Source organism: Ranitomeya imitator, chromosome 3 (assembly GCF_032444005.1).
Source record: "Ranitomeya imitator isolate aRanImi1 chromosome 3, aRanImi1.pri, whole genome shotgun sequence".
NCBI classification, from domain to species: Eukaryota; Metazoa; Chordata; class Amphibia; order Anura; family Dendrobatidae; genus Ranitomeya; species Ranitomeya imitator.
Genome location: NC_091284.1, coordinates 435,716,225 through 435,741,473, shown reverse-complemented (window position 1 = coordinate 435,741,473; position 25,249 = coordinate 435,716,225). Strand labels below are relative to the sequence as shown.

Genomic DNA, 25,249 nt, shown 5'->3' with positions numbered 1-25,249 from the left:
AATTAACATGTCAATAAACTCATGAGCTGCAAACTATCCTCTATGCTTCAATCTCTTTCCACTGGGGCCTCTCTCCTATGTCAATCCAACACAGGGAATACAATACTATATACCTAACATACAAAGCCCTTTAAACCGTGCTCTCTTTAGTAACTTAACAAGTTATGATCTTTTTCCTTTCACTTTCTTCATCCACTCACCTCCATTACTTCTCCTGTGCTTCCCCCTTCCTGTCCTTCAAACACAAAAAACTACTAATATGCCAAAACCATTCAGCTTTCATACACAAGATAGCGGTCTGCCGAACAATTATCTCTCCCGAGTCCCTAAAAACAAAAGGTTTGGCTAACAAAATTTTAACAACCTGATCCTACGCTGCCTTGACTGTGAGGGGAAAGTTGGGAAGCCCCCATACACATCAGAGGGTCATTGGTAGATTCAGCTAACTTTTATCTAATGAGCATGGGGGCTTTTATATTAAGACCACCTCTTTGACTGGTACTGTACATAATGTGCACAACCCTCACCTATGGATATCCTAGTTCTTCCCTGGTCTCACTACTATGTTGAACATGAAAGTTTTGCACATATATTTATGGCTTCGAAAAGAATTTTTTCCGCTAATATGGAGCTATTAGTATCTGCCGCAAAGGGTTTTTGCCTTTCTTCGTAACAACATGCTAGTTTACAGGTTTAAGTCAATGGACTTATGTCTACTTCAAACTTAAAAACTATGAAACTATATACTGTAAGTACTGCATTTGTACATATTTTACCATATTTTACAACACTTTGTGCGGCACCAATATTAACTATAATTATATTTACATTCAGGAAAGGTTAAAACAAGAGAGATGTAAAATATACAAACCTGGAGAGTGATGCTGTATGATTCTACTCAGGTCCAAGGAAGAAGCTCTTGAATGTGTTTTTTGTGGTCTTGGTGGTGGAGTTGGAGGCTCTTCAACTTTTTTCATGGTTTCTTCAATAGAAGTGCTAGAGTAAGACCTGAAGAATAAAGTGAAATCAATAAGATTTATTGGCTGGATTGAATCCATATACAAGTGCCGTACTAAAGGGCTCCCTTCCAAATATATTACATCTGTAATGTACATGTATGTTATCTTGTGGTGGACAGCATGTGCTAAATGGAAGACAAACACCAACTTTAGATCATATTGATAAAAGAAAGAAAAAACTGAGGAAGAGATCATAGCTTATTTCATAAAACAAAATGTATATGACTTTGTGAGCTGAGAACTGTTGATGGTTAATTAAATTGATTTTGATTTACTGTAACTTGAAAGTTGCAATAAACAAAGCAAATATGGTGGTCTATTAGTTTCACTGTGAAGAGGTTGTCCAATTTTAGGCATATAATGCAATGGTAGGGTGTAACATGTACTTTTGACATGTAGGTTCAACCACTGGGACCACTGAGATTATTTGGGAAGAGGTGAAACGTAGTCCACTGCATATGCTACTGATTACGTGATCTTAATCTTAATAGCACCAGAAAATATAATATTCCCATGCAAAATAGCGACTCATCAATCAGTTTAAATAATGGAGGACATAAAGTCAAAAATACCAAAAAATTAAGCAAAAAAGGTTTTTTTATTAAATACTCAATAAATATATGATCATATGATGTTGTGTGGATGAAGCGGGACAGCGTTGAAAATTACCATACATTTGGACCACACGGGAGGAGAAGTGAGAATTTGTGTTTGAAACAGAAATGATATCCACATATTAACTAAGATACAGTATATATGACAAGGTGTGTCAGATAGATGTGAGAGACACAGGTCATGTAGTAACATCACGGATATGATTATATACTAATTTATGTTCTTCATGTCACAGTTTAGGGGATTTCTCTGTAATCTCATTTATGATCTAGATGTATTGGTACGTTTGTCCTTTTTCATTCCACATTGTGTGGTCTCTTGCATGTTTTTCTGAGTAATTTTTGTATACCGTTTTCACTTTTAGATAGGGATGTAGTAATTGATCACATGGTCTCTTTATATGTGCAATAACTGATCACTAAATATTAATACTATTTTTGAATACACAGCACTGTGCACTTTATTGAATTGAAATGTAAATAGTTGTTTTTTACTTGTGTAATGAGCATTGTATTTCTATAATGGATGGTAATAGAACACAACATGTAAGCACAAATAGCTACTTGGTAACCTTTTTACAGTTATAGTTATTTATATGTTTACACTTACACTCACTGTGCGCAGTGTCCCGTGCCCTGTCCTTCCCAGCTTTTGGATTGCCATCCGTTCAATGTAAGCGTGATGTGTGGCCAGGCGCCAGCCCGCTCACGTGATCATGGGTGGGCGGTCTTTCCATGTCCTGGGTCGGAATGACTAGAGGACGCGATGCGCATGCACACTTTGGCCTGGCGCTCATAGGCAGCCGTGCGGTCATATGACCGGAACGGCTTACTATTAATACCAGACTGAAACACTAATTAGGCCACGCCCCCTGAGGAAGCGAGACTATTGGTACGCGAAACGCGCGTCGGGGTTTGTGGCCGTGGTTGGAACGTGACTTGGACATACTCATGGGTAATTATTACCTTTATTAAAATGTTTATATATAAGAATGATGGGCATGTGAAGCAACTTACATGGTGGTGTTGTCATTCAAGCAGGAGCAACGGTGGTTGCAATCTGTTACATTGTATTGACTAGGCACATCATCACCTGTTTAGATCTGCTATATGGAATACAGATGCTCAGAGTTCTGCTTCGCACGTTCCTTTCCTTGGTCATTTAAATACATTTTGGATTTATTCACAGATGTACTGTATGAGACCCATGTAATTATTAATGATATGATCATATATTTATTATTTAATAAAAAAAACTGATCTGCTGCAAAGGTAAAAACAAAAGGTCCATTTTCACTAAACCCTGTTCAGCGGTAATTAATGGACAGTAGGAATAAAAAAAATCACTTCACATATAATAGCTGCTGAATATACTTATTAGCATACGCAACAAACTTAAAGGGATGTCTAGTTTATAAAACCCATCTTCATTTACTTGATTACAGAATTAATAGTTAATAGAGGGGGTCCTCTATTCGGGATTATCCTGTCTTGGATACGGTGGAGAGCGGTTTTTAACGGTCGTATCTAGCTCTGAAGGTCCTATCCTGTCCTGCATTACACAGGCAATTCATTAATTTGAATTGGCACAGTGTAATACTTAATTTGCCCTTTAGTGGCGTTACAGAAAAACAACACCTATTATCAGGTTTACATGCAGAGTACAGCTGATCCATGGAGGTCCCACCAGCAACACTTTGTCAATAGCTTAACGTCAAGTAGCCATTCTAGGGCCAGATTTACAATGGTCAACTGGTGACATTAAATGACTTTAGATCAAGTCGAACATGTTTTCAGATCAGTGGTCGCCTTAAAGCCTGTTAGATAAGCCGACAACACTTCAGATGCCAACAGAACAATTGGTAATAGATTGTTCTCGTCAGCAAATGTCCAGTTAACAAAGGACAATGTGCTGCCGAGAACAATGATTTTTTTTAAGCAAGTCAAAAGATGATTTCCCTGGCAAACAAGCATTTTGCTTGTTTATCAGGTGATCAGCAGCCTGTTTACACAGCACAGTTAATGGGAAAGTAGTGTTTCCAGGAACATTCGGACATAATGTAATCCGCTCTAAGGCCGGCCTCACACTAGCGTGTTTTACGGACTTAAGAGAGTTGCTGAAAATACGGATTGCATACGGTACAATGCTTCTCTATGCCCCAGCTCCTATCAGCTGTATTTTACTGATCCGTATTATGCGATGTTCTACGGCCATAGAAAATCGCAGCATGCTGCGCTTGTCACCGTGTTGCGCAAAAAATACACCAATGAAAGTCTATGGGGGCCAGAAAAATACGGATTACTCATGGACCAGCAGTGTGACTTGCGAGAAATACGCAGCGGTGTTCTATAGAAAAGCCGGCAATTCAGGGCGGTGTACTGTAAAATCACACTGACAGGTTACAATAGAATAGCTAAAATAAATGTCTACACATAGTATAGGGATATATATATATATGTCAGTGAGACACATTTTATGTATATATATAAATATTTCATACAGCGCTAGATAGCTTAAAAGCCGGTAATTCAATTGCCGGCTTTTGCTATCTCCTTTCCAAACCCGACATGATATGAGACATGGTTTACATACAGTAAACCATCTCATATCCCTTTTTTTTTTGCATATTCCACACTACTAATTTTAATAGTGTGTATGTGCAAAACTTGGCGCTCTATTAATTTAAAGGGTTAAATCGCGGAAAAAATTGGCGTGGGCTCCCGCGCAATTTTCTCCGCCAGAATAGTAAAGCCAGTGTCTGAGGGCAGATATTAATAGCCTGGAGAGGGTCCATGGTTATTGTCCCCCCCCGGCTAAAAACATCTGCCTCCAGCCACCCCAGAAAAGGCACATCTGGAAGATGCGCCTATTCTGGCGCTTAGCCACTCTCTTTCCATTCCCTTGTAGTGGTGGGATATGGGGTAATGAAGGGTTAATGCCACCTTGCTATTGTAAGGTGACATTAAGCCAGATTAATAATGGAGAGGCGTCAATTATGACATCTATCCATTATTAATCCAATAGTATGAAATGGTTAAAAAACACACACACACACACACACACACACACACACACACACACACACATTATTACAAAGTATTTTAATGAAATAAAGACACAGGTTTTTGTAATATTTTATTATACTGGTAATCCACCTGAAGACCCTCGTTCTGTAAAAAAGGTAAAATAAAAAAACAACAATATCCCATACCTTCCGTCGTTCTGTCACGTCCAACGATGTAAATCCATCTGAAGGGGTTAACTAATTTTACAAGCAGGAGCTCTGCTAATGCAGCTGTGCTCCTGCCAGTAAAACCCCAGCGAATGAATGGAATGTAGGTCAATGACCTGTAGTTACCTTCAGTTGCGGTGATGCGCCCTCTGCTGAATGTCCTCATATGAACTCGAGCCTGGGAACTTTTCAGAATATTTTCCCACGCTCGAGTTCATATGAGGACATCCAGCAGATGTGTCTTTTCTGGGGTGGCTGGGGGCAGATGTTTTTAGCCAGGGGGGGCCAATAACCATGGACCCTCTCCAGGCTATTAATATCTGCCCTCAGTCACTGGCTTTACCATTCTGGCGGAGAAAATTGCGCGGGTGTCCACGCCAATTTTTCCCGCAATTTAACCCTTTAAATTAATAGCTAGAGCGCCCAAATTTTGCACATACACACTACTAACATTAGTAGTGTGGAATATGCAAAAAAAAGGGATATGAGATGGTTTACTGTATGTAAACCATGTCTCATATCATGTCGGGTTTGAGAAGGAGATAGGAAAAGCCAGCAATTGAATTACCGACTTTTAAGCTATCTAGCGCTGTATGATATATTAATATATATATATGTGTCTCACTGACATATATATATATATATATATATATATATATATATATGACAGTCTATATGTTTTTACGATTTTTTGAGAACATGGATCAATTGTATGTCCGTATGTCGGTTTTGCAAGCCTGCGAGACAATCTCGCAGTACGGATGCCATACGGATTACATTCGGAGGATGCCATGCGCAAAATACACTGACACACCCTGCCTATGGATGAGATACGGACCACTATTTTGGGGACTTTTCTGCATATTACGGCCGTAAATTACGGACCGTATTTTTATATGCTGAGTGTGAGGCCGGCCTAACAAGTAGGAATTGTTCAAATTGGAGAATCTCTTTACATGTTCAATGTATTACTACAGCCAGAGGACTGATCAGATCACCTGACATGTCTGACTTCAATGTTTTCAGCATATGCAGCATAGCATATGATTTAAAGACAAGCATAAAATGGGGATGAAGAAAAATATGTAGGATTTGTTTGGCTAAATGAGAAATACTATAGAACTGAGACTTGCAATTCCATCTACCCAATACAGTGATGAACAGAGGAAAAGTTCCAGACAGAGAGCACTGATTAGTTAATTTAATGCGCTAAACTGAGGATTTCACAGTCTATATGTCCCATCAGTGTATAGACGGGACTTGCCTGATACAGATCAAAAAATACTCCCTGCAATACCGTTTTCTTACTTCTACATAATAATGGTAATAGCTCAAGTATAAGCCAAAATGTGTAGCCAGAACATTGAGTAATCTCCTCACATGAGCTTCTGATACTTAATCTCATCCACAGAATTTAGCTGGAGAAGAGATTAATCATAGCCCTCTTAAGATGCCAGGTGATTGAGGGCAGGGGGTGCTTATCTGACACCATGACACCACTCAACACCGTAGGAAGATTTTTAGTCTTTTAATAATTACTCAAATCAGATTATTTTTAAGAAACCGTATTATTTATATTAGGAGTGAATCACAAGAGTTTACATCTTAGATATTATAAATAATAAAGCTGTCTAATCATAGAATAATAAGATAAGTCACATTGTACTATAAGCCATGTTGTGTGTTCTTGTTCCTGGATGACAGTCAGCAACATAAAGGATTTATTCTGGTTACTAACGGCTATATCCCGGTACAGCTATATACCGTAAACTGGTTTATCAGCTGTAATATCGGTGCCCTATGGACCCAATAATAATCTGTGGGCCTTAAACCCCAGCCCCACTAAACAAGAACATCATTATATGTTAAAGGGAACCTGTCACCTGAATTCTGAATTTGGCAGGACCGGTTTTCGGTCATATGGGTGGAGTTTTCAGGTGTTTGATTCACCCTTTCCTTACGCCTTTCCTTGCGCAGGCGTGTACTACGGTGGGCAGAGAATGAACTTTAATCCAATATTGCGGCCAGCATGCAGCCAGCGGGTAAGGAAAGGGTGAATCAAACACCTGAAAACTCCGCCCATATGACTGAAAACCGGTCCCGCCAAATTCAGGTGACAGGTTCCCTTTAAAGAAAGACATGTATGTTCTCTATGTGATTCCCTGAATCAATACCATATGTGGAGTAATTATAAAATTCACCTTCCTCTCTATTGTACAAAGGCTAGACAAGTTGAATTACACACAAGCACCTGGAATACTACCATATTTTACAGGTGGACCTTATAAGGATAATTTACATTAATGGATTTTATCTGGTCCTCACCTTTCACATTCAAAACAGCATCAGAGCATTAATTCTTCTAGGTACACTTGCAAACAGGTTTTGAAGGAACGCAAACAACAGGTTGTACCAAACATTAGAGAACTGCTGCCACCAGAGTGGTACTACAGGAGTTTTACAGGGGAAACAAAAGGATCGTCCATTCCAACATACCGATCAGTCTCCTCCCTGACAATATCTGCCAATGGAGTGTCGGAGGCCCCGGTACACATTAGACTGTCCGCTGATTTGGTTTTCTGTAGTATAATGTGAACAGAAGCCTTAAGATTTCACAACTCAGTAATGGAAGAACAGACTGAGCATGTAAGGTCAGAGTCACACTAGCGTAGAATATGGACGAGTGCTATGCGAGAAAACATCGCATAGCACCCGGACCACTGTTAATCTATGGGACAGCTCACATCACCATATTTTTCTCAGGTGTATTCAACGTGCGAGTGAAATCGCAGCATGCTGCAATTGTACGCGTATATTGTCCGATTCTCGCCAATGTAAGTCTATGGGTGAGAGAAAAAAAATCGTATTGTGATTGATGCTGTAATCCAGCCTCTGCTGGTAAGGAGCCTGGTGAAAACTCTTCTTGAAAGGATGTGAATTATTAGTTTAAAAAAGGCTCATTGGCCAGTCTGAAAATTGCAAGATTGCTAATTTTGCTTTGAAAAAGAAAAAAATACATAAAACACAAACCGTGATTTAAACAAGAGATCAGGAGATATTTTTGTATATGAGAATAAGGACAGACATTACTACTGTATGGAGGCATAAGGGGGAATTTTACACAGGAGCTACAAAAGGGGGCATATCCATCGCAATGCATGGGTGCTACAAGGGGGAGGGGTATTTCTACCGTGAGAGGTCACAAGGAGAGACATTACTACTGTAATGTAATTTAAGGTACCTTCACACATAACGATATTGTTAACGATATCGTTGCTATTTGTGACGTAGCAACGATATCATTAATGAAATCGTTATGTGTGACAGCGACCAACGATCAGGCCCCTGCTGGGAGATCGTTGGTCGCTGAATAAAGTCCAGAACTTTATTTCGTCGCTGGACTCCTGCAGACATCGCTGGATCGGCGTGTGTGACACCGATCCAGCGATGTCTTCACTGGTAACCAGGGTAAACATCGGGTAACTAAGCGCAGGGCCGCGCTTAGTAACCCGATGTTTACCCTGGTTACCATGCTAAAAGTAAAAAAAAACAAACATTACATACTTACCTACCGCTGTCTGTCCTCCAGCGCTGTGCTCTGCACTCCTCCTGTACTGGCTGTGAGCCGGAAAGCAGAGCGGTTACGTCACCGCTCTGCTTTCCGGCTCCCAGCCAGTACAGGAGGAGAGCAGAGAAGCAGAGCGCAGCGCTGGAGGACAGACAGCGGTAGGTAAGTATCTAGTGTTTGTTTTTTTTTACTTTTAGCATGGTAACCAGGGTAAACATCGGGTTACTAAGCGCGGCCCTGCGCTTAGTTACCCGATGTTTACCCTGATTACCGGCATCGTTGGTCGCTGGAGAGCGGTCTGTGTGACAGCTCTCCAGCGACCAAACAGCGACGCTGCAGCGATCCGGATCGTTGTCGGTATCGCTGCAGCGTCGCTTAATGTGAAGGGGCCTTTACTTTTGGGGATACTGTTACTGCGGGGGGAGGGGCAAAAGGGATTAACTGATACTGTGTAGGCAATGAGGGTGGTACTATTACAATTTTTTTCTTCATCTGGTGTAGTGTAGAAGTGCGGGAAAAAGTGTGGTGAGTGCTATAGAAGTGATCAATCATAGATGTGTGTGTGCCACGTTTCTACAGAGGCAAGTGCTGGCTTGAAAAAGTCATAGCGGTCTGTGCCGGATGAAGAAGAAAAGCAAAATTTCCTTGAATTGCAGACCAGTAAATCACTGAATTTATGTACACTTACAATCTATAGAACATCTATATAGAATTGTCACTGGTGGTAATGTTAGTATGGTTTTTGATAATGGTCATTATGGTGCTATTATTTGGTTACTATGTAGTACTGTAGTAATATATAGCCTGGTCATGGTGTGGTGGTATTTATTCCTTGTATATGATTTTATTGGTATAAGGGTCTTTTCTTATAGTGGATTTTGTTCCGCAACAGGATGGTGTTTATACGTAGACACTACGTTGTGATAATATTTTGACAAAGTGTGCCGGAATATATTTTCCTTTGTGTCCTTTATTATTGGTTTATTAGTGATATATTTGTTGTGGTATACTGAACATGTTCAGTAACAATATGCTGATATTTGTTATTTAATAACTGTATGACTAAAATTTAGAAGTATCACTTCAAAAATTATCTTATTGCTGTGTTTTAATTGAAATGCATAAATTTAGCTATATTTTTTTTAGTTATTCATTATAGAATCTAGAACACAACGGGGCCCAATACATATGACCAACATGCTGTTAGAGTCCCATGTTTTGCAACGGGCCTATAGGCTTCCAGCTCCTCCACTGGTTGGCACTGCACGTATATTCGTGGGAACAGCAAGCGCTTTTCCTAAGTTACATACATATGAACACCTGACTCCCCAACTACTGATATGACTGTGTACATTTTAGAACTTCTTTTCTTCACTTGATGAATAGGTATAGTAGTCAATAAAAACCATAAGACACAAGCCAATTTGATCTTATTAGTATTCATACAAAGGTTCTATACATTTACAATGGTGCTTATGTTGTTTTGCTTGCAAGCGATCATCTGTTTTTTCTAAGACTTTTATAACTAAAGAATGCAACCCCCATGTCACAAAACCACAACTTCCCTTCCTATCACAAAACTATTAGTGAACTAGCAAATACTAGTTTAGTATGATTACCGCTAAGACCACAAAACAATTTAAGCTACATAAAAATTATACTTTTTAAACACGTCTAGGGAAGTTTGCTAAATTTGTATATAGTTTGAGTACTTTTTTTTCAAATACTACACAACAACACAGGATACGCAGATGCCTTAGGCCGGTTTCACACGTCAGTGGCTCCGGTACGTGAGGTGACAGTTTCCTCACGTACCGGAGCCACTGACACACGTAGACACATTCAAATCAATGCATCTGTGCAGATGTCATTGATTTTTTGCGGACCGTGTCTCCGTGTGCCAAACACGGAGACATGTCAGTGTTCGTGGGAGCGCACGGATTACACGGACCCATTAAAGTCAATGGGTCTGTGTAAAACACGTACCGCACACGGACGTTGTCCGTGTGCAGTCCGTGTGCCGTGCAGGAGACAGCGCTACAGTAAGCGCTGTCCCCCCCCACATGGTGCTGAAGCCGCGATTCATATCTTCTCTGCAGCAGCGTTTGCTGTAGAGAAGATATGAATAATCCTTTTTTTTTTGTTTCTCGTGTTTAACATAAAGATCCATGTCCCCACCCCCTCCCACCCCCTGTGCACCCGCCCGCTGTTATTAAAATACTCACCCGGCTCCCTCGCTGGCGCTGCTTCCTGTCCTGGCCGCACCTTCTACTGTATGAGCGGTCACGTGGGGCCGCTCATTTACAGTGATGAATATGCGGCCAGGACAGGAAGCAGCACCAGCTGGGTGGGAGGGGGGTGGGGACACGTGTGCCGCACGTGTGCCACACTGATGTGCCACAGAAAAGCACGGGCACACGGACACGGATAATTCCGGTACCGATTTTTCCGGTACCGGAATTATCTGGACGTGTGGGACTGCCCTTAGTCTAAGTTCCCACGATCAGTGTCTCGTTCTTCAGCTGTGAACTGTGATAAAACTTACTGACATTACCGCTCCTCACAGCAGCCAGATTCACACACTACTGTAATCGTGTTCCGGCGGCAGTGCTGAGCGGTCATATTACTGATGTCACCACTCACCACTGCATCCAGATGTAGAAGATTCAGGGGTCGTCGTGGGACATGGGATGGATTTATGACAGACTCCTTTGGATTATTTTATTTTTTAAAGGTAATAAATGGGTAAAAGAGGGTCGTGGAGTGCTTTTTACAATTAAAGGACTTTTCTCTGTGTGTTTATTACTTTTTATTACTTGGTTAGTAATGGGCGTGTCTTATAGGGTATGCATAGGGGTGTCCATTACTAACTTCTGGGCTTGATGTCAGCGGACATTACACAGCCGATGGGTGCATAAATATCGGACGGCACATGCATGGTCCACGTGCCGTGCAATTTTTTTTCTCGCACCCATTGACTTGCATTGGTGAGTTGCAGCCATCCGCAGCATGCTGTGATTTTTACCTCACCCCAATTCCAGGTGAGAAAAAAATTGCAGATTACCTGATTTAATAACATTGATGCGAATGCAATGCGATTTATTTTTTCACATTGCTCTGGACGATTTTATAAGCAGATATGAGCAAACCCTATGGCTAGGTTCACATTTCGTTTTGTGAACCCGTTTAACGGACTATGTTACACCGCGGCATAACGCGGTGTAACGTAGTCCGTTAACGCCGCCATTGATTGTAATGGCGAACGCATCGCTAGCGCATGCCCACATTGGGCGTGCGCTAGCGATGTGCTGTCATTTGAGTGACGGACCGCGAACGCTGCTTGCAGCATTCGCGGTCCGTTCCACGCTAGCGCAGATCGGGGATCTGCGCTAGCGGGATGGGGGATCTGCGCTAGCGGGATCGGCTAACGCGATCCCTTTTGGGACATTGCGTTAGCGCAGTCCGTAGTGCTATGCGCTAAACGGACTGCCCTAATGCAATGTGACCCTAGCCTAAGGGGTAGTATGGCCTAGTCATAAGGACTCAGCCTCAAAGCATGGGTGCTGTAGGACACCAGGTCACTCACCCTGCTTGCACATGGTGTCACACCTTTAGGAGGTTAGGGACGCACTGAGAGGTTCACCATAAAATTACAGTGGGCCTCCAAAGTACACGCCTGCGCAAGGCAAGATGCCTTGTGCAGGCATGTACTATGGAGGAAAGAAAATGAACTTCAATCCAATATTGCAGCCAGCATGCAGCCAGCGGGTAAGGAAAGGGTGAATCAAAACCCGAAAACCCCGCCCCTATGGCTGAAGATTGTTCCCTCCAAATTCAGGTGACAGAGTCCCTTTAACCCCTTTCTGCCATTAGACATACTATTCCGTCCATGTGGGGTGGGCTTTACTTCCCAAGGACGGAATAGTACGTCATAGGCGATCGGCCACGCTCACGGGGGGAGCGCGGCCGATCGCGGCCGGGTGTCAGCTGCTTATCGCAGCTGACATCCGGCACTATGTGCCAGGAGCGGTCACGGACCGCCCCCGGCACATTAACCCCCGGCACACCGCGATCAAACATGATCGCGATGTGCCGGCGGTGCAGGGAAGCATCGCGCAGGGAGGGGGCTCCCTGTGTGCTTCCCTGAGACCCCCGCAGCAACACGATGTGATCGCGTTGCTCCGGGGGTCTCCTACCTTCCTCCCTGCAGCAAATCCCGAATCCAAGATGGCCACGGATCCGGGTCCTGCAGGGAGGGAGGTGGCTTACCAAGTGCCTGCTCAGAGCAGGCACTTGGTAACGCTGCAGCGCTGTTTGACAGATCGGTGATCTGTCAGAGTGCTGTGCAAACTGGCAGATCACCGATCTGTATTGTCCCCCCCTGGGCAAAGTAAAGAAGTAAAAAAAATTTTTTACAAGTGTGTAAAAAAAAAAAAAAAATATTATTCCCATAAATACATTTCTTTATCTAAATAAGAAAAACAAAACAATAAAAGTACACATATTTAGTATCGCCGCGTCCGTAACAACCCGACCTATAAAACTGGCTTTGCTGAACAGAGGTATCCACATTCACCCAGGCATACAGACATTGGCCTTCGGTAAGTGTTCACATTTGGACAGGGAGATCAGGGACCCATCAGTTTTATGAGACCACCTTGACGATTGGTTGATGGGCTCACACTATTTGATTATATCAAATTCTGTGCAAAGCGTCTCTTAAATATTTTCCTAATGTTCAAAAGCCATTTTGCTATTCATATTTCATATATTTCATATTAGACATGCTTTTGCACGATAGAGTGCAACCTTTTTTGTATACAGTGGGGCAAAAAAGTATTTAGTCAGTCAGCAATAGTGCAAGTTCCACCACTTAAAAAGATGAGAGGCGTCTGTAATTTACATCATAGGTAGACCTCAACTATGGGAGACAAACTGAGAAAAAAAATCCAGAAAATCACATTGTCTGTTTTTTTAACAATTAATTTGCATATTATGGTGGAAAATAAGTATTTGGTCAGAAACAAAATTTCATCTCAATACTTTGTAATATATCCTTTGTTGGCAATGACAGAGGTCAAACGTTTTCTGTAAGTCTTCACAAGGTTGCCACACACTGTTGTTGGTATGTTGGCCCATTCCTCCATGCAGATCTCCTCTAGAGCAGTGATGTTTTTGGCTTTTCACTTGGCAACACGGACTTTCAACTCCCTCCAAAGGTTTTCTATAGGGTTGAGATCTGGAGACTGGCTAGGCCACTCCAGGACCTTGAAATGCTTCTTACGAAGCCACTCCTTCGTTGCCCTGGCGGTGTGCTTTGGATCATTGTCATGTTGAAAGACCCAGCCACGTTTCATCTTCAATGCCCTTGCTGATGGAAGGATGTTTGCACTCAAAATCTCACTATACATGGCCCCATTCATTCTTTCATGTACCCGGATCAGTCGTCCTGGCCCCTTTGCAGAGAAACAGCCCCAAAGCATGGTGTTTCCACCACCATGCTTTACAGTAGGTATGGTGTTTGATGGATGCAACTCAGTATTCTTTTTCCTCCAAACACGACAAGTTGTGTTTCTACCAAACAGTTCCAGTTTGGTTTCATCAGACCATAGGACATTCTCCCAAAACTCCTCTGGATCATCCAAATGCTCTCTAGCAAACTTTAGATTGGTCTGGACATGTACTGGCTTAAGCAGTGGGACACGTCTGGCACTGCAGGATCTGAGTCCATGGTGGCGTAGTGTGTTACTTATGGTAGGCCTTGTTACATTGGTCCCAGCTCTCTGCAGTTCATTCACTAGGTCCCCCCGCGTGGTTCTGGGATTTTTGCTCACCGTTCTTGTGATCATTCTGACCCCACGGGGTGGGATTTTGCGTGGAGCCCCAGATCGAGGGAGATTATCAGTGGTCTTGTATGTCTTCCATTTTCTAATTATTGCTCCCATTGTTGATTTCTTCACTCCAAGCTGGTTGGCTATTGCAGATTCAGTCTTCCCAGCCTGGTGCAGGGCTACAATTTTGTTTCTGGTGTCCTTTGACAGCTCTTTGGTCTTCACCATAGTGGAGTTTGGAGTCAGACTGTTTGAGGGTGTGCACAGGTGTCTTTTTATACTGATAACAAGTTTAAACAGGTGCCATTACTACAGGTAATGAGTGGAGGAAAGAGGAGACTCTTAAAGAAGAAGTTACAGGTCTGTGAGAGCCAGAAATCTTGATTGTTTGTTTCTGACCAAATACTTATTTTCCACCGTAATATGCAAATAAATTGTTAAAAAAGCAGACAATGTGATTTTCTGGATTTTTTTTTCTCAGTTTGTCTCCCATAGTTGAGGTCTACCTATGATGTAAATTACAGACGCCTCTCATCTTTTTAAGTGGTGGAACTTGCACTATTGCTGACTGACTAAATACTTTTTTGCCCCACTGTATTTATGTATGGAGGTAGCTGCTCCTGGTATGCACCTATTCACACTAGTTTGGATGTGCGAGTCTTTTTTCTGTCATTTCTATAAAACTGGCCCACTAGTTATCCCCTTCAGTAAACACCGTAAGAAAAAAAAAAAAAAACGAGGCACAAAAAAAACAACGCTTTATTATCATACCGCCGAACAAAAAGTGGAATAACACGCGATCAAAAAGACAGATATAAATAACCATGATACCGCTGAAAGCGTCATCGTGTCCCGCAAAAAACGAGCTGCCACACAGCAACATCAGCAAAAAAATAAAAAAGTTATAGTCCTCAGAATAATGCGATGCAAAAATAATTATTTTTTCTATAAAATAGTTTTTATCATATAAAAGCGCCAAAACATAAAAAAATGATATAAATGAGGTGTCGCTGTAATCATACTGACCCGAAGAATAAAACTGCTTAATCAATTTTTTCCAAACGCGGAACGGTATAAACGCCTCCCCCAAAAGAATTCATGAATAGCTGGTTTTTGCTAATTCTGCCTCACAAAAATCGGAAAAAAAAGCGATCAAAAAATGTCACGTGCCCGAAAGGGTTACCAATAAAAACGTCAACTCGTCCCGCAAAAAACAAGACCTCACATGACTCTGTGGACTCAAATATGGAAAAATTATAGCGCTCAAAATGTGGTAATGCAAAAAATATTTTTTGCAATAAAAAGCGTCTTTCAGTGAGTGACGACTGCCAATCATAAAAATCCGCTAAAAAACCCGCTATAAAAGTAAATCAAACCCTCCTTCATTACCCCCTTAGTTAGGGAAAAATAAAAAAAAATTAAAAAATGTATTTATTTCCATTTTCCCATTAGGGCTAGGGCTAGGGTTAGGGTTAGGGCTAGGGTTAGGGTTAGGGTTAGGGCTAGGGTTACGGCTAGGGTTAGGGCTAGGGTTAGGGTTAGGGCTAGGGTTAGGGTTAGGGCTAGGGTTAGGGCTAGGGTTATGGTTAGGGCTAGGGTTAGGGCTAGGGTTAAGGCTACAGTTAGGGTAAAGGCTACAGTTAGGGTAAAGGCTACAGTTAGGGTTAAGGCTACAGTTAGGGTTAAGGCTACAGTTAGGGTTGGGGCTAAAGTTAGGGTTAGGGTTTGGATTACATTTGCGGTTGGGAATAGGGTTGGGATTAGGGTTAGGGGTGTGTCAGGGTTAGAGGTGTGGTTAGGGTTACCGTTGGAATTAGGGTTAGGGGTGTGTTTGGATTAGAGTTTCAGTTATAATTGGGGGGTTTCCACTGTTTAGACACATCAGGGGCTCTCCAAACGCGACATGGCGTCCGATCTCAATTCCAGCCAATTCTGCGTTGAAAAAGTAAAACAGTGCTCCTTCCCTTCCGAGCTCTCCCGTGTGCCCAAACAGGGGTTTACCCCAACATATGGGGTATCAGCGTACTCAGGACAAATTGGACAACAACTTTTGGGGTCCAATTTCTCCTGTTACCCTTGGGAAAATACAAAACTGGGGGCTAAAAAATAAGTTTTGTGGGAAAAAAAAGATTTTTTAATTTTCACGGCTCTGCGTTATAAACTGTAGTGAAACACTTGGGGTCTCAAAGTTCTCACAACACATCTAGATAAGTTCGTGGGGGGGTCTAGTTTCCAATATGGGGTCACTTGTGGGGGGTTTCTACTGTTTAGGTACATTAGGGGCTCTGCAAACGCAATGTGATGCCTACAGACCATTCCATCTAAGTCTGCATTCCAAATGGCGCTCCTTCCCTTCCGAGCCCTCCCATGCGCCCAAACGGTGGTTCCCCCCCACATATGGGGCATCAGCACACTCAGGACAAATTGGACAACAAATTTTGGGGTCCAATTTCTCCTGTTACCCTCGAGAAAATACAAAACTGGGGGCTAAAAAATATTTGTGGGAAAAAATTTTTGTTTTATTTTTACGGCTCTGCATTATAAACTTCTGTGAAGCTCTTGGTGGGTCAAAGTGCTCACCACACATCTAGATTAGTTCCTTAGGGGGTCTACTTTCCAAAATGGTGTTACTTGTGGGGGGTTTCAATATTTAGGCACATCAGTGGCTCTCCAAACGCAACATGGCGTCTCATCTCAATTCCTGTGAATGTTGCATTGAAAAGTCAAACGGCGCTCCTTCCCTTCCGAGCTCTCCCATGCGCCCAAACAGTGGTTTACCCCCACATATGGGGTATCAGCGTACTCAGGACAAATTGTACAACAACTTTTTGGTTCCAATTTCTTCTCTTACCATTGGGAAAATAAAAAATTGGGGGCGAAAAGATCATTTTGTTTTCACAAAAATTATTTTTTATTTTTACGGTTCTGCATTATAAACTTCTGTGAAGCACTTGGTGGGTCAAAGTGCTCACCACACCTCTAGATAAGTTCCTTAAGGGGTCTACTTTCCAAAATGGTGTCACTTGTGGGGGGTTTCAATGTTTAGGCACATCAGTGGCTCTCCAAACGCAACATGGCGTCCCATCTCAATTCCAGTCAATTTTGCATTAAAAAGTCAAATGGCGCTCCTTCGCTTCCAAGCTCTGTCATGCACCCAAACAGTGGTTTACCTCCACTTATGGGGTATCGGCATACTCAGGACAAATTGTACAACAAGGTTTGGGGTCCATTTTCTCTTGTAACTCTTGGCAAAATAAAACAAATTGGAGCTGAAGTAAATTTTTTGTGAAAAAAAGTTAAATGTTAATTTTTATTTAAACATTCCAAAAATTCCTGTGAAACACCTGAAGGGTAAATAAACTTCTTGAATGTGGTTTTGAGAACCTTGAGGGGTGCAGCTTTTAGAAAATACCCAAGTGTGACACCATTCTATCATATAGACCCCTCAAAATGACTTCAAATGAGATGTGGTCCTTAAAATAAAATGGTGTTGTAAAAATGAGAAATTGCTGGTCAACTTTTAACCCTTATAACTCCCTAACAAAAAAAAATTTTGGTTCCAAAATTGTGCTGATGTAAAGTAGACATGTGGGAAATGTTACTTATTAAGTATTTTGTGTGACATATCTCTGTGATTTAATTGCATAAAAATTCAAAGTTGGAAAATTGCGAAATTTTCAAAATTTTTGCCATGTTTACATTTTTTTCTCAAATAAACGCAGGTAATATCAAAGAAATTTTACCACTGTCATGAAGTACAATATGTCACGAGAAAACGATGTCAGAATCACCGGGATCCGTTGAAGCGTTCCAGAGTTATAACCTTATAAATGGACAGTGGTCAGAATTGTAAAAATTGGCCCGGTCCATAACGTGCAAACCACCCTTTGGGGTAAAGGGGTTAAAAGGCATAGCTAAAGCAAGTATAAAGGTAGCATTCACGCCCAGGCATTGGTGTAACATGATAGGGCAAGGCCATGTTACACTGGGGTGTTGGAGCATTAACTTACACTTCTGATACTTCCTATACACATTACACACAAGAAATTTATTTTTCATATTTACTTTTCTCAATTCTATGGTAAGAAAAAAGCTCAACATTTTCTCATTAAAATTAGCAAAAATAAGAGCAGGAATGTATTTTATGCTTTGTTCATACATAGTCTTTTTGTAGAATTTTTGGAGCAGAAAATCAAAGTTTTTAGGAATTTTGATTATTTTGATAACGATTTAGAAAGATTCCGCTGCAAAAACTTCTAAAAAAAACTCAGTTTGAACAACCAAGCTAAAATATGAATTGCTTAAAAAATTAATATATACACAATACACAGGTTTGGACTGGCCAGTTGGAGAACAGGTAAATTCCCTGGTGGGCTGCTGTGCAGGAGTTGGCCCCACATCTCAGTATGAGCAGTTGTTGGCACTATATGCTTAATTCACTATGTGCAGACAAAGGCAGTATCTTGTTATTATTATATAGAAACATAGGTACATTTATGTATGAGGGTAACATAATATCTGTATGTAGGTGAACAGTGGACCTCCAGAGTAATTGTTACTGGTGCGGGCCCTTGGCCCTCCAATTTAACACAGCTGTACACCCATAAATTGCCAATATGAACATATGTAAGCAATTATGATTGTGCTGATCTTACCTAGACCTTGGCCTTGTTTTATGTGTGTACTGTTCTTGGTGAACAACTGAAAAAATAACATTGAAAAAATAAAATACATTTTAAATTAGACTTTCATTTATGCTCAGGTTTAATTTTCATAAAAATAAATCCACATTAAATCCAAATATTGCAAGTTATTTTACTGACTATATGAGTGGAAAGAAATGTCTGCAAATTAGAAACTTGAACATTAGAAATTATTTGCTTTCTTTGTATACTACAGAGATATAAGGAAGTGACAAAACCAAGATTTTTTCTTTTTGGAGCATTTAAAAAAACAACAACAGATTAATAAAATCCCATTAATACTGTAAAATTACTTTGCAAGATAAGGATCAGATTAAGAGATTACCAAGTAAATCCTGCTGTAGATTTCAAGAGTAAAGAGGTTTGTTAAAACTGTCCTTGTGTAGACATATACTCTATACTGCCTAGACACTTGCATAATCCTTGCTGTGCTTGACTAAAGGATCCCATACACATTAGACTAATGTCAGACAAACTCACTGAAATCAATGGGTTTGTCTCATGTGTAATGTGTATGGGGATGATGGTCGAGGGAGATGTCGATCGCTCATGTTTGATCTTAGACTGCGGACTGGATTTTCCTCTCTAAGATAAGCTGACACCAACGTGTGAGCCAGCAGCTTTCTTATAGAGAATACAGGAACACTCAGTGGAACGAGCACTCCTAAGTATTGGAGAGTTGGCCAAATGATCGGCCAAAGCATCGACGGCAGTCTAATGTGTATGGCCTGCTTTACAGTTCATATAGAAAATGAATGGAGCAAAGATTCACTCGACCCCAAGCGATTAGTAAGTTAGCCCCTAGCCTATTGGTAGGGGATAACTTATTAACTTGATAAAGACCAAATCTTTTCTTTTCATAGGAGATAAGCTGCTGCCAACAAAGTCAACCTGTTGAAAACATATTATGCCCAGCCATTTGCTCATGAGCATATGGGAGTCAAGATAGATAACTGTCAGAAGGCCATTCTTACAGCTCACATCTATCGCAAAGGTATGGCCAGTTTAACCCCTTCCCGACCCATGATGCCACGTAGGCATCATGAAAGTCGGTGCCAATCCGATCCATGACGCCTATGTGGCGTCATGGATAAATCGCGTCCCTGCAGATCGGGTGAAAGGGTTAACTCCAATTTCACCCGATCTGCAGGGACAGGGGAGTGGTACTTTAGCGTTTTTCTATTGGAGCAGTTGTAAAACCACTGCGGAATCTGCAGAAAGTGAAATGTGCGGAATGTAAACCGCTGCGTTTCCGCGCAGTTTTTTCCGCAGCATGTGCGCAGCGTTTTTTGTAACCTCATGGGAAACTGCTGCGGACCCGCAGCGGCGGAAACGCTGTGGATCCGCAGCGTTTTCCGCATCGTGTGCACATACCCTTAGAATTAGGCTATGTGCACACGGTGCGGATTTGGCTGCGGATCCGCAGCGGATTTGGCTGCGGATCCGCAGCGGATTGGCCGCTGCGGATTTGTAGCAGTTTTCCATCAGCTTTACAGTTCCATGTAAACCTATGGAAAACCAAATTCGCTGTGCCCATGGTGCGGAAAATACCGCGCGGGAACGCTGTGTTGTATTTTCCGCAGTATGTCAATTCTTTGTGCGGATTCCGCAGCATTTTACACCTGTTCCTCAATAGGAATCCGCAGGTGAAATCTGCACAAAAAACACTGGAAATCCACAGTAAATCCGCAGGTAAAACGCAGTGCCTTTTACCCGCGGATTTTTCAAAAATGTTGCGGAAAAATCTCACACAAATCCGCAACGTGGGCACATAGCCTTAGGGTTAGGGTTGGAATTAGAGTTAGGGTTGGAATTAGGGCTAGGGTTGGAAATAGGGTTAAGATTAGGCTTTTGGTTAGGGTTATGGTTAGGGGTGTGTTGGGGTTAGGGTTGTGGTTAGGGGTGTGTTGGGGTTAGGGTTTGGATTAGGGTTAGGATTATGTTTAGGGTTGGGATTAGGGTTAGGGGTGTGTTGGGGTTAGGGCTGTGGTTAGGGGTGTGTTGGGGTTAGGGTTGTAATTAGGGTTATGGCTAGAGTTGAGATTAGGGTTAGGGGTGTGTTGGGGTTAGTGTTGGAGTTAGAATTGAGGGGTTTCCACTGTTTAGGCACATCAGGGGTCTCCAAACGCAACATGGCGCCACCATTGATTCCAGCCAATCTTGTGTTCAAAAAGTCAAATGGTGCTCCCTCCCTTCCGAGCCCCGACGTGCGCCAAAACAGTGGTTTACCCCTACATATGGGGTACCAGCATACTCAGGACAAACTGGGCAACAACTATTGAGGTCCAATTTCTCCTGCTACCCTTGTGAAAATAAAAAACTGCTTGCTAAAACATCATTTTTGAGGAAAGAAAAATTATTTTTTTATTTTCACGGCTCTGCGTTATAAACTTCTGTGAAGCACTTGGGGGTTCAAAGTGCTCACCACATATCTAGATAAGTTCCTTTGGGGGTCTAGTTTCCAAAATAGGCTTACTTGTGGGGGGGTGGGTTTACTGTTTAGGCACATCAGGGACTCTGCAAATGCAACGTGATGCCCGCAGACCATTCCATCAAAGTCTGCATTTCAAAACGCCACTACTTCCTTTCCGAGCCCCGACGTGTGCCCAATCAATAGTTTACCCCCACATATGGGGTATCAGCGTACTCAGGACAAACTGGGCAACAACTACTGGGGACCAATTTCTCCTGTTACCCTTGTGAAAATAAAAAATTGCTTGCTAAAACATCATTTTGAGGAAAGAAAAATTATTTTTTTATTTTCATGGCTCTGCATTGTAAACTTATGTGAAGCACTTGGGGGTTCAAAGTGCTCACCACATATCTAGATACGTTCCTTGGGGAGTTTAGTTTCCAAAATGGGGTCACTTGTGGGGGGTTTCTACTGTTTAGACACATCAGGGGCTCTGCAAATGCAACATGACGCCCGCAGACCATTCCATCAAAGTCTGTATTTCAAAGCATCACTACTTCCCTTCCGAGCCCCGACGTGTGCCCAAACAGTGGTTTACCCCCACATATGGGGTACCAGCATACTCAGTGCAAACTGGGCAACAACTATTGGGGTCCAATTTCTCCTGTTACCCTTGTGAAAATAAAAAATTGCTTGCTAAAACATCATTTTGAGGAAAGAAAAATTATTTTTTTATTTTCATGGCTCTGCGTTGCAAACTTCTGTGAAACACTTGGGGGTTCAAAGTGCTCACCACATATCTAGATAAGTTACTTGGGGGGTCTAGTTTTCAAAATGGGGTCAGTTGTGGGGGAGCTCAAATGTTTAGGCACACAGGGGCTCTCCAAATGCGACATGGTGTCCGCTAACGATTGGAGCTAATTTTTCATTCAAAAAGTCAAATGGCGCTCCTTCCCTTCCAAGCCCGGCCGTGTGCCCAAACAGTGGTTTACCCCCACATATGAGGTATCACTGTACTCAGGAGAAATTGCCCAATAAATTTTAGGATCCATTTTATCCTGTTGCCCATGTGGAAATGAACAAATTGAGGCCAAAATAAATGTTTTGTGAAAAAAAAGTACTTTTTCATTGTTACAGATCAATTTGTGAAGCACCTGGGGGTTCAATGTGCTCACTATGCATCTAGATAAGTTTCTTGGGGGGTCTAGTTTCCAAAATGGGGTCACATGTGGGGGAGCTCCAATGTTTAGGCACACAGGGGCTCTCCAAACGCGACATGGTGTCCACTAACGATTGGAGCTAATTTTTCATTCAAAAGTCAAATGGCGCTCCTTCCCTTCCGAGCCTTGCTGTGTGCACAAACGAGGTATCGGTATACTCAGGAGAAATTGCCCAACACATTTTAGGATCCATTTTATCCTGTTGCCCATGTGGAAATGAAAAAATTGAGGCTAAAAGAAATGTTTTGTGAAAAAAAAGTAATTTTTCATTTTTACGGATTAATTTGTGAAGCACTTGGGGGTTCAAAGTGCTCACTATGCATCTAGATAAGTTCCTTGGGGGGTCTAGTTTCGAAAATGGGGTCACTTGTGGGGGAGCTCCAATGTTTAGGCAGACAGCGGCTCTCCAAACGCGACATGGTGTCCACTAAATATTGGAGCCAATTTTTCATTGAAAAAGTCAAATGGCGCTCCTTCCCTTCCGAGCCCTGTCGTGCGCCCAAACAATAGTTCCCCCCACATATGGGGTATCGGCGTACTCAGGACAAATTGTACAATAACTTTTGGTGTCCAGTTTCTCTTTTTACCCTTGGGAAAATAAAAAAATTGTTGCTAAAAGATCATTTTTGTGACTAAAAAGTTAAATGTTCATTTTGTTCCTTCCATGTTGCTTCTGCTGCTGTGAAGCACCTGAAGGGTTAATAAACTTCTTGAATGTGGTTTTGAGCACCTTGAGGGGTGCAGTTTTTAGAATGGTGTCACTTTTGGGTATTTTCAGCTATATAGACCCCTCAAACTGACTTCAAATATGAAGTGGTCCCTAAAAAAATGGTTTTGTAAATTTTGCTGTAAAAATGAGAAATCGCTGGTCAACTTTTAACCCTTATAACTTCCAAGCAAAAACAAATTTTGTTTCCAAAATTGCGCTGATGTAAAGTAGACATGTGGGTAATGTTATTTATTAACTATTTTGTGTCACATAACTCTCTCGTTTAACAGAATAAAAATTCAAAATTTGAAAATTGCAAAATTTTCTAAATTTTAGCCAAATTTCCATTTTTTTCACAAATAATCACAAAAATTATTGACCTAAATTTACCACTATCATGAAGCCCAATATGTCATGAAAAAACATTCTCAGAACCGCTAGGATTCGTTGAAGCGTTCCTGAGTTATTACCTCATAAATGGACACTGGTCAGAATTGCAAAAAACGGCCAGGTCATTAAGGTCAAAATAGGCTGGGTCATGAAGGGGTTAAAACAAAATGTATGTCTTGTTACTAAATAGTTCTGAGAAAACATTCAGTTCTGGCAAAAATTAAGAGACCACTGCAAAATGTTCAGTTATTCTGATTTTTCTCTTTATAGGTATATTTTTGAGTAAAATGTAAATTGTTCATTTATTCTATAAACTTCTGACAACATGTCTCTGAAGTTCCAAGCAATAAATTTTGTATTTTTTTTCTGAAAAGGAGAAATGGTCAAAATTGAAAAAAACAGTGCTTTCAGACCTCAAATAATGCAAAGGAAACAAGTTTATAATCATTTAGAGACAACAATACTAATGTTTTAACTCAGGAAGAGTTCAGAAATCAATATTTTGTGGAATAACCATGATTTTTAATCACAGCTTTCATGCATCTTGGCATGCTTTCCACCAGTCTTTCACATTGCTTCTGACACAAAAAATGTAAGCAGTTCTTCTTTGTTTGATGGCTTGTGAATATCCATCATCCTCTTGATTACATTCCCGAGGTTTTCAATGGGGTTCAGGTCTGGAGATTGAGCTGCTCATGACAGGGTTTTGATGTGATGGTCTCTTAATTTTTGCCAGAGCTGTATATAACAGACTTATCAGTTTTCTTTCAGATTACCTGTTTTGAAGGACTGGAACTTTTTTGTCTCAATTGGTCCAAGATGAATTTTTGAGTTTTCTTTTAAAGCTGGATTTAAAGAAAATAGTAAAATGTTATTTATTTATGCAGGAAATATATGCTGTCCGTCTAATGCACAGAAAACTGTTCTAAGAATATTCTATAGTTGGCGCCATAAGCACATTTATATAGTCACATTTTGTAGATTATCAAGGATTCCATGTCTATTTCTGCTGGAATTTCTACATTTGGTACATGTTGGATTACATAATTTATGGAATATCTCTGTTTTTCTGTCATTAAAAGTACAGAGGTCTAAACTTCCGTGTATATACAAATTCACTTTTTAGTATTACAATATTACAACCATGCAACATCTTAAGGTATAGATCACATAATCTCATGTTTCTCCCAGAGAGAAGAGGACAATAAATAAAAAAAGTTATGCTCTACAATTTTCTGTTCTTATGTTTTTAAAAACAAAAATTATAGCAGGGAGCTATTCTGGAGGAACTAAAGAATGCAATATAAGCCTGGAGCTGAGAATATAAAATGGTAACAAAAGAAACAATGGTTTCCATAAATGAAGAACCAAAACAATAATATACCTTCTGAGTCCTTCACCAAGTTTTCCTTTAATGCATTTTGACTGGTTGGTACTTCTGTGGTGGTCTTCTAATTGTTAAAAGAAAAATTATATTTTACATGACATAGATCCATAATAACTGCTGCACTCCCAATTGGCATTTTATTGTAGAAAGAGTAAGATATTT

The 25,249-nt window shown here is 41.1% G+C and overlaps 1 protein-coding gene across 11 annotated transcripts in view; it reads right to left on the bottom strand.

Moving 5' to 3' along the window:
• REPS2 (RALBP1 associated Eps domain containing 2) overlaps positions 1–25,249 on the bottom strand; it is a 441,759-nt gene that overhangs the window by 145,152 nt on the left and 271,358 nt on the right. For all 11 annotated transcript variants that reach the window (XR_011319311.1, XR_011319312.1, XM_069757315.1 and 8 more), the window contains 4 exons: positions 25,085–25,151; positions 24,477–24,545; positions 18,921–18,966; positions 872–1,008 (listed from right to left, as the gene is read on the bottom strand). Coding sequence is in view for 9 of the 11 variants with exons in the window: in XM_069757315.1 (XP_069613416.1) it covers positions 872–1,008; positions 18,921–18,966; positions 24,477–24,545; positions 25,085–25,151 (319 nt within the window). In the remaining 2 variants the exon portion in view is untranslated. The remainder of the gene's footprint in view (positions 1–871; positions 1,009–18,920; positions 18,967–24,476; positions 24,546–25,084; positions 25,152–25,249) is intronic.